Source organism: Alternaria infectoria, assembly GCF_024043175.1.
Source record: "Alternaria infectoria strain BMP 0036 chromosome Unknown scaffold_43, whole genome shotgun sequence".
NCBI classification, from domain to species: Eukaryota; Fungi; Ascomycota; class Dothideomycetes; order Pleosporales; family Pleosporaceae; genus Alternaria; species Alternaria infectoria.
In genome coordinates, this window is record NW_026250732.1 from 110,956 (window position 1) to 128,639 (window position 17,684).

Consider the following 17,684-nt stretch of genomic DNA (forward strand, 5'->3'; position numbering starts at 1 on the left):
ACTGCAGATACCTGCATCTTCTTCCTGCATACGCAACCGCCACAGTCAGTCCGAGAGCTTCTGCATACTAAGTTCTCAGCAAGTTTCAACCTGGATTCCGAAATGAATAGCCCGGGCTGGACCTAATCGATTGCATCGGTGCCACGAGGTAAGCAAATTGCCCCTCACCCGCCGCCTGCCGTTGTACGCTGTGGATGATCATCTCCAGCCCGTCCGCGAAATTGCTGTAGGATCGGCGCCACTCCAGCCCTGTGAGACAGCAGAATCTTATTCGCTAACACCGTCCCGTCACACGCGACAGGGACGCGCCCACGGTATTTACATGTATCCTCTCCAGCGCCATGTTGATAGACGCCCACGCGCTGGTACTTTTGCCCACCACCTGATCAGGTTTCAGATCTGGCCCAGGCACCGCCCTGCTAACCGACCCCACGATTGTTTCATGCTTCCGTACACATGTCCGACGAACGCCTCACTGCGGTCCGAGCAGCCACACATACTCTTGCAAGCTCCACTACCCAAGCATCATCGCTGCAAACCAGCACTGCCGTTATTGTGACAGCGGGTCAGGTTTATCAGGCTGTGGCCTGTCGAATGTAACGACAAACTCCAAAATCTCACCCTTCCGCATTTCTTTGAAAACTTGAACCCTTGACGAGTTTCCATATATACATAGAGTTTGTCTGAGGGGTAAGCAGTATGTTCAGTCATCCGGACCTCCAGACTTGCAAGGAACGCTGCAACTCTCGTTGGCGTCGTCGACGTCACCATCATCTTACGTATTCTCCAGTCACGAAAAAACCGTTTGCTGCCAAGAAGACGCGCGAAATTGATAATGCAAATTCTGCTCTGGTTCCAAGGCTCCGGCAGCACCTCGCGATCGATCCGTAGATAAATCGAAACTTCGAAAGTATATCCTTGCCGCGGAGACCGAGATGACAAAGCTGTTTAATTTCCGCCGATCATCCGGACAACACCCTTCGCTGAGCAGGGTCTTGCTGTGTCAGTGCAGAGACCTTGATTGATCACAATCTAAGTAACGCGCTCTTGTGTGTGATGATCACATGGCGTGACCGATGACAAACTGATGCCCAGAGTCCGCCGAGAGGGGTTTGGGTTATCCGGATTACAGTAGTCCACTCTATCATTCCTGTGCAGTTGAGAACTTCAAGAAAGAACAATCTCCAGGCTACGTGTATACGCTCCCGACTTCCGCTCTTCGAGCTTGCACACCAGCTTCTGCTTCAATTCGCAAAATTCATATAACCACGATACTGACCTTTTGTACGGGTTTACCAAGTTGCTTCACTCGCGGTGACCTGGGATGCGGACTGTCCGCGATGTATGAGGATCCCATATCCAGTCATATCTGTAGCTATCGCTGCCTATCGCGTTAACGGGAAAACGCTGCCTTACTTTGGTCTTGAATACCTCGAAATCAATTTCAAAAATCGCGGCTAGCTTGTGCCGACAGCTTTCTTCATATGTCTATCGCGAACATGACGAGCAGGGAATGTTCTGACGTCCAGATTTTTGAAGCTTTGTATAGTTCACACACGAGTATAACGAGCACCAATACAATGAAGAAGCCGAATACTCTGCAGTCTACATTGGTAATAATGTCAAAGTTGGCAAGTTCTTAACGCAATGCAAGCTTCTGGATTACTTGTCGCTATCCTTCGCTGGAAGTGAGTATTCAATGGCTTTGCTGGGATGGGGCGTGAGAGACAACAGGTATCAGCAATCGTCCCTTTCTCATCGGCTGATGTGGAGCTACGTCACTACGCACTCTCACTCTCACCTTCACTCCCACATGACCATTTCTCGCTTGCTGGGACTTATTCACTGGCGGAGTCTTAGAGCGCCCGCCTTGCTAGAGAAATTACCCTAGCGTTACTCACCAATGTTCCTTACACTGCCTACCTCCACTTTTACACATCACTCTGTCTGCATTTCCTCAGATGTTGTTCGGCCACCTCTTACCGCTCGCAGCCATTGCTACTGCAGTTACAATTAAGCATAAACCAGATTCCGACTATGTCTTCAGCTGTGGTCCTCCCCTTCCCTACCTCGCCAATGGGTCGCAGGCCACGAGCTGGGCGCAGTATCTTGACGAGATTGGCGACGATCTCGACGGCGACGGCCAAGGTGCTGTGGATCATTTCGGTGGCCCCGTCGGTAAGGCTCCGTTAAAATGGCCTCGCAACTCAGAAAACATTGCTGTTATCCCTTACTGCTACTTTGACGAAAAAGAACGCGAGTCGATGCACGAAGTTATCGAGGCCGCCATACAATCGTGGATGACGTACGTGTATATCCAGTACGACCTTTGATCGTGGACTGATGAGCCCTTAGTTATCTTGGCAATCCAGGAAAGGAATCCGGTCACGCTATCAGTTTCGAAGAGTGGGTGGACAGTGAAGGAAAGCCAGTGATCTGTTACAAGAAAAGCGAAACCGACTTCTTCCATTGGAACCCGGATCTGCCTCACGAGACCTTGACGATCCAGGTGGGAAAGGGGGAAACCGGTTGGACGGCCAACGCAGGTCTAGCGGTTGACCAGAAGAGTCCTTGGAGGAACCAACTGAACGGCCCAGAAAGCGGTCGTCTTGTGAATGTGGAGTGGGCGGCTATGCACGAACTGGGTCATGTGATGGGTTAGTAGTCATCTACGTGTAAGCTACCGGTAAAGGCTAACAAAAGGTAGGTATGGCGCACGAACATCAGCGTAGTGACCGAGACGACTATATCGTGGTCAAACCCGAGAAAATCGGCGATTTCGAAGAGGTGAGTATGAAATTTCTTAAGCCGTCAGAGTAAACGAAACTGTTTCTAACGCTAGACAGTGCTACAAGCGCGCCCACGAAAAGAGCTCTCGAGTAACCCGAGAAAACGTATGCACCTCCCTCAGAGTAGCACTACGTAACAATTGTGCATGCAGAGATTGGGTCAAAGGCATGGCCGAGCTCTATCTCCCCCTCTTTACCTTCGACAAATACGACCCCGAAAGCATCATGCATTATCCTAGCGCCATTGGGGGTAAACAAGAGAAGTGTGAGCTCTACAGCGGCGAGGAGGATACGGCTGAATGCCCGATTCAACAGTACAAGAATTTTGAGGATCATAGCCAAGGGACTACGAAGATGACGCCGAACTTGCATCCGTCTGCGCAGGATATCGCGTGGGTTAAGAAGGTGTATGCTTGGGATGATAAGGGTGAAGCGTGAGGTGCGACGGGGTCATCGGCTGCTGTCGCAATGTCTTCGATCACTGCATAAAGCTTCGAGCGGCTATGTGGGGACAGCTTCGGAGGAACACTCAGTCATACTGAGGAACGATCGAGAAAGAGTTACGTTTCCTTGAGGTAGCAGATGATATAACTCAGAACGTACTGGATCTTTCACAGTTCCTAGCTCACTCGTGTCTGACTCTATCTCTTGATAGCATAACCGATCACCAGAGCAAATTCTCTCATCAGCAACACCCAAATAATGCAATTGCAACAACACGTATCTTCAAGCATCTTACGCAAGATGTATACAGTGGAAGAAAGTAACATACAACAGACATATATCAACTGAGCAGCAACAAGCGCGTGTACGCAGAATCTTACACCAAGACTAAAGCCAGAATACGTCATACAAGCCCCGTCAACACCACATCCACTACCCGGGTAAGCGTACCAAACACATCTCCTGTGTACACGTACACGCCGCCCTCCAGCCAACCCCTCCTACCCTCCATCTCCCTATCTCTTTATCTTCCGAGTATCCCGAGATAACCTCAACAAATAAACCCTATTCCACAAAAAGGGTACATCATGCATATTGTTGAGGTCTGGTTACATCAGATAAGGCTTCTCGGTTGCCCCGCTGTTAGCCGTCAGCCGTGTTACGCGGCTCCCTTATGCAGTTGAGGCTGACCTGCAGCGGGTAGCTGCATGGGCTGACGTAGCGTGCAGGCTGTTGAGTAGGGCTTGGGGAACGTGGAAGTGCGCGCCTGTCGGGTTTGGTGTTTTGGTAGAGAGAGGGAGAGATGGGCTGATGCGGGTGGTGGGATTGAAGATGCAGGGCCACGCGCCGTCTTCACTATCATCACTGCACGTATTGTATCATTTGGTGAAGGTAGTCTTGTTTGAACATGTTTTTGTTGCATTACAATACATAAACTCTCTTGCGAAGCATGTAACATATCTAATCTTGATGCGCCTGGGGACCCAAACACGCCATGTAGGGGAATAATGTTCCTTCTCCAACTATACTACCATGCATCTAATCTTCGTGAATATTGAGGGACATCGCCCGCCGGTGTGTTGACACGTATATTTAACATTGCGCGATGGCGACGGAAACGGCCTGGTCGTCGGAGTGGCTGATGCTGATGTTGATGTTCTTGACACCTACGCGCTTGGCTTCTTCGTCGGCTTTGCCGTAGAGCTGTGTGAATGTTAGCGACTGATCTTAACACTGAGTAATGAAAGGAACATACCTGAACAGTTGGCGCGCCAGACTCGTCGTTGATGATCTCGATATCCTTCAGCGGAGCGCCGGCGCCTTCACCCTTGACACCGAGAGACTTGAATACAGCCTCCTTCGCTGACCACTTGCCTGTGAAGCTGGCTTGCGGGTTTGGTGACTTTTGGCAGTATGCAATTTCCTTCTCGGTGAAGTTACGCTCGATAAAGGTCTCGTTCTCAATGTTGAGCGCACTGAGGCTCTCAACATCGACACCGACCTTGCTGTTGGAAGAAGCTGTGGCTCGAGTGAGCTGCTCAACCATCTTCATCGTCTCTTGCGCCTTCTTGTCCTTCTTGGGAGCAGGAGTCTTCGCATAGCTGTATGTCGAAGTCTTCTTGTTCATGGTGACACGCGCTTGCGGGTTGAGGAAGACCTCCTGCATCTTCTCATCCTCGTACGGCGCCTTGTCCTTCGCACGGAACATGGTGTTGTTGATGAGACCATCGTGGAAGTATCGGTAGGCCCTCTTTTGGCGAGCCTCAACCTTCTGCTTGTAGGCAGCGAACTGGTGGTGCTCAAGCGCGGCAAAGAGGTACTTGGGGTGGATACCGATAGCTTGAGTTCCCTTCTGTCCGAAACCGAACGAAGTAACGGAGAAGGCCTTGATACCATCGGTCTGGATGGCCTGCGATGGGTAGACGATGTAGTCGTATTGCTCCATGATCTTGTCGACGTTATCGGCGTTACGGTTGCCAGGCACAAGACCAGTGTTGAGCACCTGCAAGCAACCGTTGAACATCCAGGCACCGGCAGCACCCTTGGGATGACCAGTGAGGTACTTCTGCCAGATACCAAGCAGCGCATTGCCCTTCTTACGGCCGAGGTGGCGCATCTGGTGGTTGATGACGTCGGACTCGTTCTTGTCGTTCGCAACAGTGGAGGTTCCGTGGAAAGAAGCGACGTCGAGATCGTCGATAGTGAGGCCCCAGGTAGCAAGTGCACCGCGAAGAGGAGCGATGCGTGAATCTTGCTTCCAGAAGCTGTTACCGAGACTGTTGAGCGCGTCCTTCTCTTGTCGCTTGGCTTCCATCTCGATGTTAGCAGCACGCTCCTCGAGATAGGCAGCCTCGTCGAAGTCCTCGCCAGTAGCGTCCTTCATCGCCGCGACTTCCTCCTGAAGGTAGAGGACTTCCGACTCCTGCCACTGCTTGATCTGCTTGCGGCGGAGGTCCATCTGTCTCCTCCTGTACTTGATGTCGAGAAGAGGAGATGGGAACTTGGACGGGTTCTCTCGTGCGGTGGTCAATACACCCTTTCCTGGAGCAGGGACGGAACGACCAATCTTGTCGGTTGCTGTGGCCGTGAAGCCGAGGATACCGTAGATGGGGACTCCCATGTCGAGGGCGAGCTTGGCGTCCATGATGACTTGCATACCGCAACCTTGCGATTCCATGAAGCCATTTCGGGTTGTGGTGGTAGGGCGCGACATCTCCTTGGGTGTACGTCCGTGAGCGAATTCGTCTTCGGCGTTGCTAGTGGCCTTCATGTTGGCGAATTCGTAGGAGCCTTCCTCTTGGAAGTCATCGAAACCACCAACGAAGCAGACACGGGCCTTTCCTTCGACGATGGTGTCGTAACCGATATCGAGAGACTCAACAGCGGTGGCGCAAGCACCGACGGGTGTCTTGATAGGTCCAGTGGATGAGATGAGCAACATGTTAACCCAAGCGCTCATAGTGTTGATGAAAGACTCTTGAAGAATATCCTTCTGGACTGGCTTGTCCATGAATCGGTCTTTGTACATTCCTCGAAGGGCGGTAGTACCACCAATACCGGAACCGACGCAGTTACCGACTTGAGACAAGTGGACATATTGGTAGAACTCGTATGGGTCGGTGATACCACTGGCAAGCAGACACTCGGCCGTGGAGACAAGCACGAAGAGTGTGACAGGGTCGACTTGAGAGATGATGTCGTCGGGCACACCGTACTTCTTTGCATCCCAGCCAGTCGGGATTTGACCAGCTACGAGACGGTCGAAGCGAAGAGCCTTGGGGAGGAGGAGTGTAGCTCCCTTCTTCATGCGGACAGTGTACTCGCTAGACTCTTCGATTGCAAAGATCTCAACCTTGTCACCATGCTCCTTCTTGAACTCCTCTGCAAGCTCCTTGGAAGCCTCGAATGGATCGAGATCCTCCTCAATCTGGATCTCTTGCATAAGCTGCTTCTTCTTGGGGTCGTAGCCATTGAAGAGCTCGGGCTCGATAAGGCGGATACCGGCGTGCTCGAGAATGTACTTCTCGTACTTGGGCTTGACATCCTTGTCGTCGATTGGCTCGTTGGTCTTGGCGTCAACCCATCCGGAGTAGCTCTTGCCCTTGAGAGGACCGTTGTGGTTCTTGATGAGACCCATGATCCAGGCCATCTCAACGCATCCCTCAATGGAAAATTCGCCGTACGCTTCCATCTCCCAGCGTGTCCTGGAGTTACCCCAAGGACCGACCTCAGAGAAACCAGTGACGACGACGACCTTCTCAAGGTCAACCATACCCTTAAGGTTATCGTTGAGAGGCTTGACCTCTGTGTCCCAATCAGGTAGGGTGGGGAAGTCGAACTTCATGTTTGCACGTGGTTCAATCGTGGCCTTCTTGTATAGAGCCTCGCTGGCCTCGCCGTTGACAACCTTGTTCTCGATGGCATTCTCCTTGATGACGGCGCGGCGGATGTCGCTCGTCTCTGTGAGTTCCTTGCGCAAGTCGGTCATCAAGTCCTTCAGGTTAGGAATGTACTGGAAGCCGCCGTTAAGGTCAGCCCATACAGGCTCGACCTGGCAGAGGTTGACGATCGGTGGCGCCATCAGACCAAGCAAGTTGAAGGCCATCTCCTGCTGAGAGAAGGTGCGTACACCGTACTTCTCGATACCCTCAGCAACGATGTTGTTGGCGCCCATCAAACCAGTGCCGCGAGTCCAGCCGATGACGGCACCGCAGATGGTGAGGTAGTTGCCCCAGCTTTCAGAGTGCCACCTCGAGAACAGTGTCTCGAGCGACATCTTGGATTCTGAGTAGAGACCATCGTTACCGAAGGTTCCGTGGTTGGGCGACAATGGCAGAATGACTTGGGCTGGGCGGGTCTCGTAGCCGTAGGCCTGCTTTTGCTTCTTGACAGCTCCAAGCATGCGCAACAGGTTGGTCAACATGATGCGGTGAGCGAGCTCAGACTTGGAGTCGATGCTGTCAATTTCGCGGCCATTCTCTGGAATAGCAGCGAAAGGAACGATGAGGTCGAGATCCCATCCAAGGCCCTTCTTGGTGTCGAAGATGTAGTCGACCAAAGCCTCAACATCTTGGTTGCTGCCCTGGTTGAAAGGCACAACAATGAGCTGAGAACCGCGGGCGCCGTATCGCGAGTACATGGACTGATAGTACTCGGTGACCTCACGGGAGAACCTGGAAGTTGTGACGACGACCTTGGCACCACCGCTAATGAGACCCTGAAGGACTTGCGCACCGATAGAGCCGGCACCAGCGCCCGTCATAAGAGCGTACTTGCCCTGGAAAGTGACACCAGACTTGGCGGCATCCTCTAAGCAGTCCAGGTAGACGCCAGTCAGCTTCTTGCTGTACTCCCAGCCATGGTCATCCTTTCTCTTGAGATGGAGGAAGGGAATTGTCTCGACCTTGCCCTGCTTAGCAGAAGGGTTGACGCGACCGTTGCGACCCCTCTTGCCGCTAGCAGCCTTGCCATTCTCGCTGGGCATGATCTGTCCTTCGTTCATTGACAACGAACGGATGACATTGCTGTAGAGGCTCTTGATCTGAAGTTGCGAGGATTTGGACAGCTTGTGTTGTTGCTTGATAAGCTTGTAGATCCTTTGAAGGTCGTTCTGGACCTTGGTGCGGTTGCCGTACTCGGACAGCTTTCCGCCCTCAGCCATCTCGCGCACGTAGTGCTCAAGCTTGCGAACGCTCGCTCTTGGCGCTTCCTTGTAGTTCATGTTGCCCTTGGCATCAATCTCTAGGTGTGGCGCTGTGGGTACTGCGACATCCTTGTAGACCGGAGCCTCGTTCAAGACCTCCTTGCAGTTGTCGATGAGCTGCTGACCGAGCTCCTTTGCAAGCTCATATGTCTCACCGCGCTCAGTAGGGCAGTGGTCCATGTGATATTGCATGAAGTCGAGAAGAAGAGGGTTCGAGCGGTTCATGATGGCGATGCAGCGACTGACAATCTCACGGTCGACAGCCTTCAGTTTGCCAAAGATAATATCGTAGTACATGGTGAGGGCGTCCTGACGCGCCCAGTTCCATGAAGAGTCATAGACGCGCGCCTTGAGCGGTGTGAATTGGGGCTCAATGCCAGAAGCGTAGAATTCGCCGTGCTCCGTGTTCCAGAGGTCAAGCTGAGCCTGGAGCGCGGATTGCGCCTTCTGTGAGTCGACAAACGATTTGTCACCCGCACGAAGATCAATCTTGAGGTATCGCGCGAAAAGCTCAAGTTGCTGCTTGAACAGTTGGCGTTGGTCCTTTGTGAGTGCGTCGATCGCCGCGGGGTCCATCATCATGCCACCACCCGAACCACCAGCGTCTCCGCCGGCTGTAGGAGCAGACAGGCTGATTCCGGCGATGCCCGCGTATTTGTTCGCTTGCTCATCGAGGAAGGCCTTGCCATCGGCTTCTGAGGCAAGACGGGCTGCTGGCTCGTTGGTGATGGCGAGCAGCAAAACTCCGTCCTGTCGCCCTTGGGCCAGACCCCATCTTGTCTCGAGGTGCTTTCGCACGGCTGTGATGTTGAAGCCACCAGGCATCTTGGCGGACACCATGCGGGCAATGAGCGAGGAGGACTGCTTGCCAAGCTGACCATTGAAGGTAGCCTGCATCGAAGCACCGAGCTCGTCGAGAGGGGTATCCTCGGGCTTTTCGGGAGTTGAGCCAAACTCCTTGCCCAGGTCTCCGAGGATTTCGTTCTGGAGCGTGGACTTGCCTGCGAAGCTTGTTAGTCACATTTTTACGCTAGACGTGCAATTGACGGACCTCCGACTAAATCCTTGATGGCCTTGCTCAGCGGGATGTCCATGAGCGGCTTCTTCAGCTTCTGGGCCACCAGTGTCCGCAGAATGTCGGTGGCTGTGACGGGGGCATCTGGCACCTGGGCTGCGGGCCCGGCACTCGGTGGTGGAGGGGCTGCGGCGGCGGCGGCAGGTGCTGAAGAGGCGGGTGCAGACGAGGGTGCTGATGAGGCGGCCGCGGGAGCCTCTGGTTCCTCCTCTATTGGGTCTACGTCGTAGTAGATGTCCTTGGCGTCCTTGTTGTAGCACAGAATCTGACGCTGCAGCGACCGCGCCGCATCGTGTCCTTCGTATTTGCTGGCGAGGGTGCGCTTCGCCATGACACCGAGCGTGTCTGCGGGGCCGATCTCGACGATGCGCTCCGTCGTCTTCTCGCCGAGGACGACATCCTGCGTCTCGATCCACCTGACGGGCGAGGCGAACTGGTATGCGAGCAGCTCAATGAGCAGCGTGTGCGAGAGCTCCTGCTCGACCTCGGGACGCATGGCGAGGGACTGAGGGAGCAATTGGCGGAAAGGAAGGTGGTTGAAGCTCAACGGAGCTCAAAGGGTATCTCTATTACAAAATAGAAGACGGGTATCGTGGGTCTAGGGAGGGAGGAGCGGCCAGGAAGAAGACGCGCTATTAGGTGGGTGGGTAGTGTATAGTGCGGTGAGAGCACGAGAGACGATTCAAGGGTCCGGGAGGGGTGCGTTGGCTCCCCGCGAACGACAACTTTCTTCTTCTTCGCGAAAAAATGAGGGAAGGGTCAGCGGGCGTTGCAGGAACAGGACACTCAACGCATTGGCTGTTTATCTCTTGTTGGACAGCAGCACGCGGCGTTGATATGGCCGGGCGTTGAGGATTTCTCCCGCTTCGGGCTGGCGGTACTAAAATTCCAGACCCCTGCAACTGCAGCTCGTTACTGCTTTGGCCGGTGCTCAACGAACTAATCTCGCCTGGAAGAAGATGGGCTTGCGAGCGAAGAACAGGCGGCCACCGCACGAAGGGGATTGCGGTTCGACTTGCGAGTGGGTGCCAGCCTCGCACCGAAACTTGGAAACTCGGCCCACCGTGTCCTCAACAGCTGCGTGGGCGCGGATAAGCGCATGGCGGCGACTTGTTGAGTGCCTCTGCCCCAGCATTTGTGTAGGAACATACCGCAGACCCCTGCCGCCGCTAGTGACCCATGATATGCGGGCCAAATCTGAGCTCCTCTCGAAAAAGTCGACCAAGACGGCGCGACCATAACCACGCCAGCGCACCGCTTCCGACCCATTCCTCACCTCCTCCCCGCCCAATTGCATAAGCACTCCCTTCTGATTACTTTTCTTAAACCCTGGGGCCGTTCGTAATCCTGCTGCCTGCGGTATTCTCTCCACGCCCCTCGCACACCGCACCGCACATAGCAAGGGAGCTGCTACACATTACTAGCAGTACGGGCCCTATCCCAGCACACCGGCCAGATTAGCTTCTGTCTGAGTGAAGAGGTACGCATCGAGTCTTTCTTGCGAGCAATTCAAGACAGCTGTCTTCCGGACGTCTTTTGGCCCGGGCCATTGCGTCGATTGCACCTCCCCCGCCAGAGCAGACGAGAGCTCACACTGCTCAGACGCTCCTTCCTGCCCACGTCGCTCCTTCCACACCTATAATCTGTCCGAGGTACGCGCCTTCCGCTGCCCGTCACTCACCTCCATCTCTCCCAGGCACTCAGCTTACCAGTTCCTATAGGACACCAGTAATCCCACATCCACCATGTACGGTTCCGGCCAGCAGACGGGCATCTCCACGCCCCGCTCTGCCGCAAACCTGCGCCCGCTCATCCTCTCCCACGGCTCGCTCGAATACACGCTCCTCATCCCGACCGCCCTCCACTTCAATGCACAACAATTGAGGGACACGTTCAAGTCGACGCTCCCAGAGCCCACCGACGAGCTCGCCCTAGACGATGAGCCATCATCGGTGGCGGAGCTGGTGGCGCGATACCTTGGCTTTGTCGCGAAGGAGGTAGAGGAGGGGGAGGACCCTGACTCTTTCGAGGAGGTGCTCAAGCTCGTTCTTACCGAATTCGAGCGTGCCTTCCTCCGCGGCAACGAGGTGCACGCGCTGGCTGCATCTCTGCCCGGCATCACCGAGAAGAAGCTGGTCACAGTCCGGTCATACTACGCTGCTCGCGCGGCGGTAGAGAGGCCGATCAAGCACCACGAGTCCGCTCTCTTCCGCGAGGCTTCCGACGAGAATGCCTTCATCTACGCTGTTCTCGGCGGCCAGGGCAACATCGAGGAGTACTTCGATGAACTCCGCGAAATCTACAACACCTACCCCTCATTCGTCGAGGACTTTGTTGCGGCCGAGGCACAACATCTCCTCGTCCTGTCGCGTGACCCACGCGCTGAGAAGCTCTACTCCAAGGGCCTCGATGTCATGCGATGGCTCAACAACCGAGACTCACAACCCGATACCGACTACCTGGTTTCGGCGCCTGTCAGTTTGCCCTTGATTGGGTTGACTCAGCTTGCACACTACGTCGTAACGTGCAGAGTGCTCGGCAGCCATCCCGGCCACGTACGCAGCCGCTTGTCTGGTGTAACCGGTCACTCGCAGGGTGTCGTTACAGCCGCTGCAATCGCCGAAGCTAAGAACTGGGAATCTTTTGAGCGGTCTGCCAAGAAGGCCATTGAGATCCTCTTCTGGATCGGTGCGCGGAGTCAGCAAGCCTTCCCCAGAACCTCGCTGGCACCTACCGTCTTGCAAGACTCTGACGAGAATGGCGAGGGTGTTCCCACGCCTATGCTTTCCATCCGTGACCTCTCAAGAAAAGCAGTTCAGGACCACATTGACGCGACCAATGCCCATTTACCCCAAGATCGACACATTGCCATCTCTCTAGTCAACAGCGCTCGCAATTTCGTAGTGACTGGTCCACCAATCTCTCTGTACGGTCTCAACCTTCGTTTGCGCAAGGACAAGGCACCGACTGGATTGGACCAAACGAGAATTCCCTACACTGAGCGCAAAGTGCGCTTTGTCAACCGCTTCCTACCCATCACTGCTCCTTTCCACAGCCCATATCTGGTAGATGCGACCAAGCAGCTCGAAGATGATCTCAAGTCAATCAAGATCTCCACTGCCGATCTTGGCATCCCCATGTATGACACACATACAGGCCAAGACCTTCGCGAGACCGAGAGTGACAACATCGTGCCTCGTCTTGTCAGCATGATCACTGCCGACTCGGTCGAGTGGGAGAAGGCAACTGTCTTCCCCAAGGCTACCCACATTCTCGACTTCGGCCCCGGTGGTATCTCAGGTCTCGGAGTGCTCACCAACCGCAACAAAGACGGTACTGGTGTCCGTGTCATCCTTGCGGGTGCCATTGACGGACAGAATGCCGAAGTTGGCTACAAGCCCGAAATCTTTGACCGCGACTTCGACCATGCTGTTAAGTACGCTGTCGACTGGGTCAAGGAGCACGGACCGCGTCTTGTCAAGACTTCCACTGGCCAAACCTACGTCGACACCAAGATGAGTCGTATGCTCGGTTTGCCTCCAGTGATGGTGGCTGGTATGACGCCTTGCACTGTTCCATGGGATTTTGTTGCAGCGACCATGAACGCCGGCTATGAGATCGAACTTGCCGGTGGCGGCTACTACAATGAGAAGACTATGACCGAAGCTATCACTAAGGTCGAGAAGGCGATTCCTGCTGGTCGTGGTATCAGCGTCAACCTCATCTACGTTAACCCTCGCGCTATGGCCTGGCAGATCCCCCTCTTGGCCAAGCTCAGGGCCGAAGGTGTTCCCATCGAAGGTCTTACCATCGGTGCTGGTGTTCCATCCATTGAAGTAGCCAACGAATACATCGAGACCCTTGGCATCAAGCACATTGCCTTCAAGCCTGGTTCCGTCGAGGCTATTCAGCAGACCATTAACATTGCGAAGGCGAACCCTACCTTCCCGGTCTTGATGCAATGGACTGGTGGTCGTGGTGGAGGTCATCATTCCTTCGAGGACTTCCATCAGCCCATTCTGCAGATGTACAGCCGTCTGCGCAAGTGTGAGAACCTGATTCTCGTCGCAGGTTCCGGTTTCGGTGGCGCCGAAGACACATACCCATACCTCACCGGTCAATGGTCTACCAAATTTGGATACCCACCCATGCCATATGACGGTTGCTTGTTCGGCAGTCGCGTAATGACGGCGAAGGAATGCTACACATCAAAGATGGCCAAACAAGCTATCGTTGACGCCCCTGGTCTTGACGACGAGGACTGGGAGAAGACCTACAAGGGCCCAGCTGGAGGTGTCATCACTGTTCGCTCTGAGATGGGTGAGCCAATCCACAAGCTTGCCACTCGTGGTGTCATCTTCTGGCATGAAATGGACCAGAAGATCTTCAGTCTCGACAAGGCCAAGCGTGTCCCCGAACTGAAGAAGATGCGCGAGTACATCATCGAGAAGCTGAATAAGGACTTCCAGAAGGTCTGGTTCGGCAAGAACAAGAAGGGAGAGTCAGTTGACTTGGAAGACATGACCTACACTGAGGTTGTCCAACGTATGGTAGACCTCATGTACGTCAAGCACCAATCCCGCTGGATCGACCAGAGTTTGAAGCGCTTGACTGGCGACTTCATCCGCCGACTGGAAGAGCGTTTCAGCAAAGCTAGCAGCGAGTCACTCATCCAAAACTACGATGAGCTCAACGACCCCTTCCCAATGCTCGAGAAGGTCTTCAAGGCTTACCCCGATGCCGACAACCAGCTCATCAGCGCCCAAGATGTGCAACACTTCCTGTTGCTCTGCCAACGTCGTGGACAGAAGCCTGTACCGTTCGTTCCCGTCCTTGACGAGACCTTTGAGTTTTTCTTCAAGAAGGATTCACTCTGGCAATCCGAGGATCTCGATGCTGTCGTTGACCAAGACGTTGGCAGGACATGTATCCTTCAAGGACCCATGGCTGTCAAGTACTCCACCAAGGTTGACGAGCCCATCAAGGAGATCCTGGATGGTGTCCACGAGGGTCACATCAAGCTCCTTATGCACGACATCTACGGCGATGACGAGTCCAAGGTTCCCGTCATTGAGTACTTCGGTAGCAACCTGCTAGCGCCACCCCAGGGTCTAGAGGTCGATGGTCTTACCGTCTCAGAGCTTGAGAACAAGGTCATCTACCGCCTCTCCGCTGCTCCCAACGCCACAATGCCAGAAGTACACTCATGGCTGCAACTCCTGGCAGGCTCCAGCTATTCATGGAGACATGCTTTCTTCACTGCGGACATCTTTGTGCAGGGTCAGCGTTTCCAGACCAACCCTACTTCCAGGGTCTTTGCTCCCACACCCGGCATGGTTGTTGAAATTCAGAACCCCAACGAGCCTGCCAAGACTGCCATCATCGTCAAGGAGCTGCACCACGGCGGCAAGCTAATCAAGACCGTCGAAGTCAGCCTCACCAAAGACAGTGAGATCCTGCTCAACATCTACGAGGAGCGTACCGCCATTGGACACGCAGTCGCATTGCCTTTCCGCTTCACCTACCGTCCTGACGTAGGCTACGCGCCTATTCATGAGGTCATGGATGCCCGAAACGACCGCATCAAGGACTTCTACTACAAGATCTGGTTTGGAGATGAGGCATGCCCATTCGATGCGTCCGTCACTTCACGCTTCGATGGTGGCCGCGCCACTGTAACAAGTGAGGCCATCAACGACTTCGTCCACGCAGTCGGAAACAAGGGTGAGGCCTTTGTTGACCGACCTGGCAAGGAAGTTTACGCCCCCATGGACTTCGCCATCGTTGTCGGCTGGAAGGCCATCACCAAGCCTATCTTCCCTCGCGCAATCGATGGTGACCTTCTCAAGTTGGTTCATCTTTCCAACGGGTTCCGCATGATCTCTGGCGCTGAGCCCTTGAAGAAGGGCGATGTTCTTGACACCACTGCACAGATCAATGCTGTCATCAACCAGGACTCTGGTAAGATGGTAGAGGTCTGTGGCACCATCACCCGCGATGGTAAGCCAGTGATGGAAGTCACTAGTCAATTCCTCTACCGCGGCGCATATGATGATTTCCAGAACACGTTCCAGAGGAAGGTCGAGAAGCCCATTCAGCTCAACTTGGCTACCAGCAAGGACGTAGCCATCCTGCGATCAAAGGAGTGGTTCAACTTTGAGGAGCCTGAGATCGACCTGCTGAACAAGACCTTGCTCTTCAAGCTCGAGACTGTCGTGCGATATAAGAACAAGACAGTCTTCTCTGACATCGAGACTCAAGGAGAGGTCTTGCTCGAACTCCCGACTAAGGAGGTGATCCAAATCGCTTCCGTGCAATACAGCTCGGGCACCGCATACGGCAACCCCGTCCTCGACTATTTGGAGCGCAATGGAGCTGCGGTTGATCAGCCAGTGCTGTTCGACAACGCTATCCCACTTCACGGCAAGGCACCGCTTCAGCTCAAGGCACCTGCTTCCAACGAGAACTACGCTCGCGTCTCTGGCGACTACAACCCCATTCACGTCTCACGTGTCTTTGCTAGCTACGCCAACTTACCTGGTACGATCACCCACGGCATGTATTCCAGCGCAGCTGTCCGAAGCTTGGTAGAGACCTGGGCCGCCGAGAACAATGTCGGTCGTGTTAGGAGCTACCACGTCAACCTCGTGGGCATGGTGCTTCCCGATGACATGCTCGATGTCAAGCTTCAGCACGTCGGTATGGTGTCTGGTCGTAAGATCATCAAGATTGAAGTCAGCAACCAAGAGACCGAAGACAAGGTCCTCCTTGGTGAGGCTGAGGTCGAGCAACCCACTACCTCATACGTCTTCACTGGACAAGGATCGCAAGAGCAGGGTATGGGTATGGAGCTTTACAACAGCAGTCCTGTCGCCAAGGAAGTCTGGGATCGCGCCGACAAGCACTTCATGGACAACTATGGTAAGTCTGCACCAATCGTCTATATCATACCGTGGCTAATTCACAACAGGCTTCGCCATCACCAACATCGTGAAGAACAACCCCAAGGAGCTTACCATTCACTTCGGTGGCCCAGTTGGCAAGGCTATCCGCCAGAACTACATGTCCATGACATTCGAGACTGTTGCTGCGGACGGCTCCATCAAGTCCGAGAAGATCTTCAAGGAGATTGACGAGAACACCACATCGTACACCTACCGGTCGCCGACTGGTTTGTTGTCAGCGACTCAATTCACACAGCCTGCTCTGACACTCATGGAGAAGGCATCGTTCGAGGACATGCGCGCCAAGGGTCTGATCCAGGTCGAGAGCACATTCGCTGGGCACTCTCTCGGTGAATACTCCGCTCTTGCGGCCATGGCTGAGGTCATGCCTATCGAGAGTTTAGTCTCAGTCGTGTTCTACCGTGGTCTTACCATGCAAGTCGCGGTCGAGCGTGACGAGACCGGTCGCTCCAACTACTCCATGTGCGCTGTCAACCCCAGCAGGATCTCCAAGACCTTCAACGAGCAAGCTCTCCAATACGTTGTCGAGAATATTGCCGAGACAACCGGATGGCTTTTGGAGATTGTCAACTACAACATCGCCAACATGCAGTACGTTGCCGCCGGTGACCTCCGCGCTCTCGACTGCCTTACTGGCGTGACAAACTACCTCAAGCAACAAAAGATCGACATTCAAGCGCTCATGCAGACTCTGTCGCTCGAGGAAGTTAAGAACCACCTGGTCGAAATCATCAAGGGTTGCGCCGAGCAGACAGAGGCCAAGCCCAAGCCGCTCGACCTCCAGCGTGGCTTCGCTACCATCCCGCTCAAGGGTATTGACGTGCCCTTCCACTCGACCTTCTTGCGATCCGGCGTCAAGCCCTTCAGGTCTTTCCTTCTTAAGAAGATCCACAAGACCTCCATCGACCCTAGCAAGCTAGTCGGAAAGTACATCCCCAACGTAACTGCGAAGCCATTCGCGTTGACCAAGGAATACTTCGAGGACGTGTACAAGCTCACGAACTCACCCAAGATTGGCAACATCTTGGCCAACTGGGAGAAGTACGAGGAGAGTGGCAAGGAGGAGACCAAGACCGAGGCTGCTGCGTAAAGCAAGTCGACATGTATGCATAGACAGATAGATACGAGATTCCTTGATTGGGGCGTTTGGCGGTTCAACAAAGTAGATGATTGGCCATTTGATATCCAGGTTGGAGGCTTCGATGCTC

General features: G+C 54.1%; 3 protein-coding genes across 3 annotated transcripts; 2 read left to right on the forward strand and 1 right to left on the reverse strand.

The window, feature by feature from the left end:
* Positions 1-1,961: 1,961 nt before the first annotated feature.
* J4E92_010803 (uncharacterized protein) lies at positions 1,962-3,227 on the forward strand (the record flags this gene model as incomplete). Its single annotated transcript, XM_051502138.1, has 4 exons — positions 1,962-2,305; positions 2,356-2,657; positions 2,708-2,787; positions 2,847-3,227. 4 exons carry the CDS (start codon positions 1,962-1,964, stop codon positions 3,225-3,227), a joined length of 1,107 nt encoding a protein of 368 aa, XP_051347669.1.
* Positions 3,228-4,325: 1,098 nt separating this feature from the next.
* J4E92_010804 (uncharacterized protein) lies at positions 4,326-10,007 on the reverse strand (the record flags this gene model as incomplete). The annotated part of the gene is made up of 3 exons (XM_051502139.1): positions 4,326-4,436; positions 4,489-9,437; positions 9,488-10,007. The coding sequence occupies 3 exons, from the start codon at positions 10,005-10,007 to the stop codon at positions 4,326-4,328; spliced, it is 5,580 nt and encodes a 1,859-aa protein (XP_051347670.1).
* A 1,249-nt stretch (positions 10,008-11,256) lies between these two features.
* J4E92_010805 (uncharacterized protein) lies at positions 11,257-17,566 on the forward strand (the record flags this gene model as incomplete). Its single annotated transcript, XM_051502140.1, has 2 exons — positions 11,257-16,432; positions 16,482-17,566. 2 exons carry the CDS (start codon positions 11,257-11,259, stop codon positions 17,564-17,566), a joined length of 6,261 nt encoding a protein of 2,086 aa, XP_051347671.1.
* Positions 17,567-17,684: the final 118 nt, after the last annotated feature.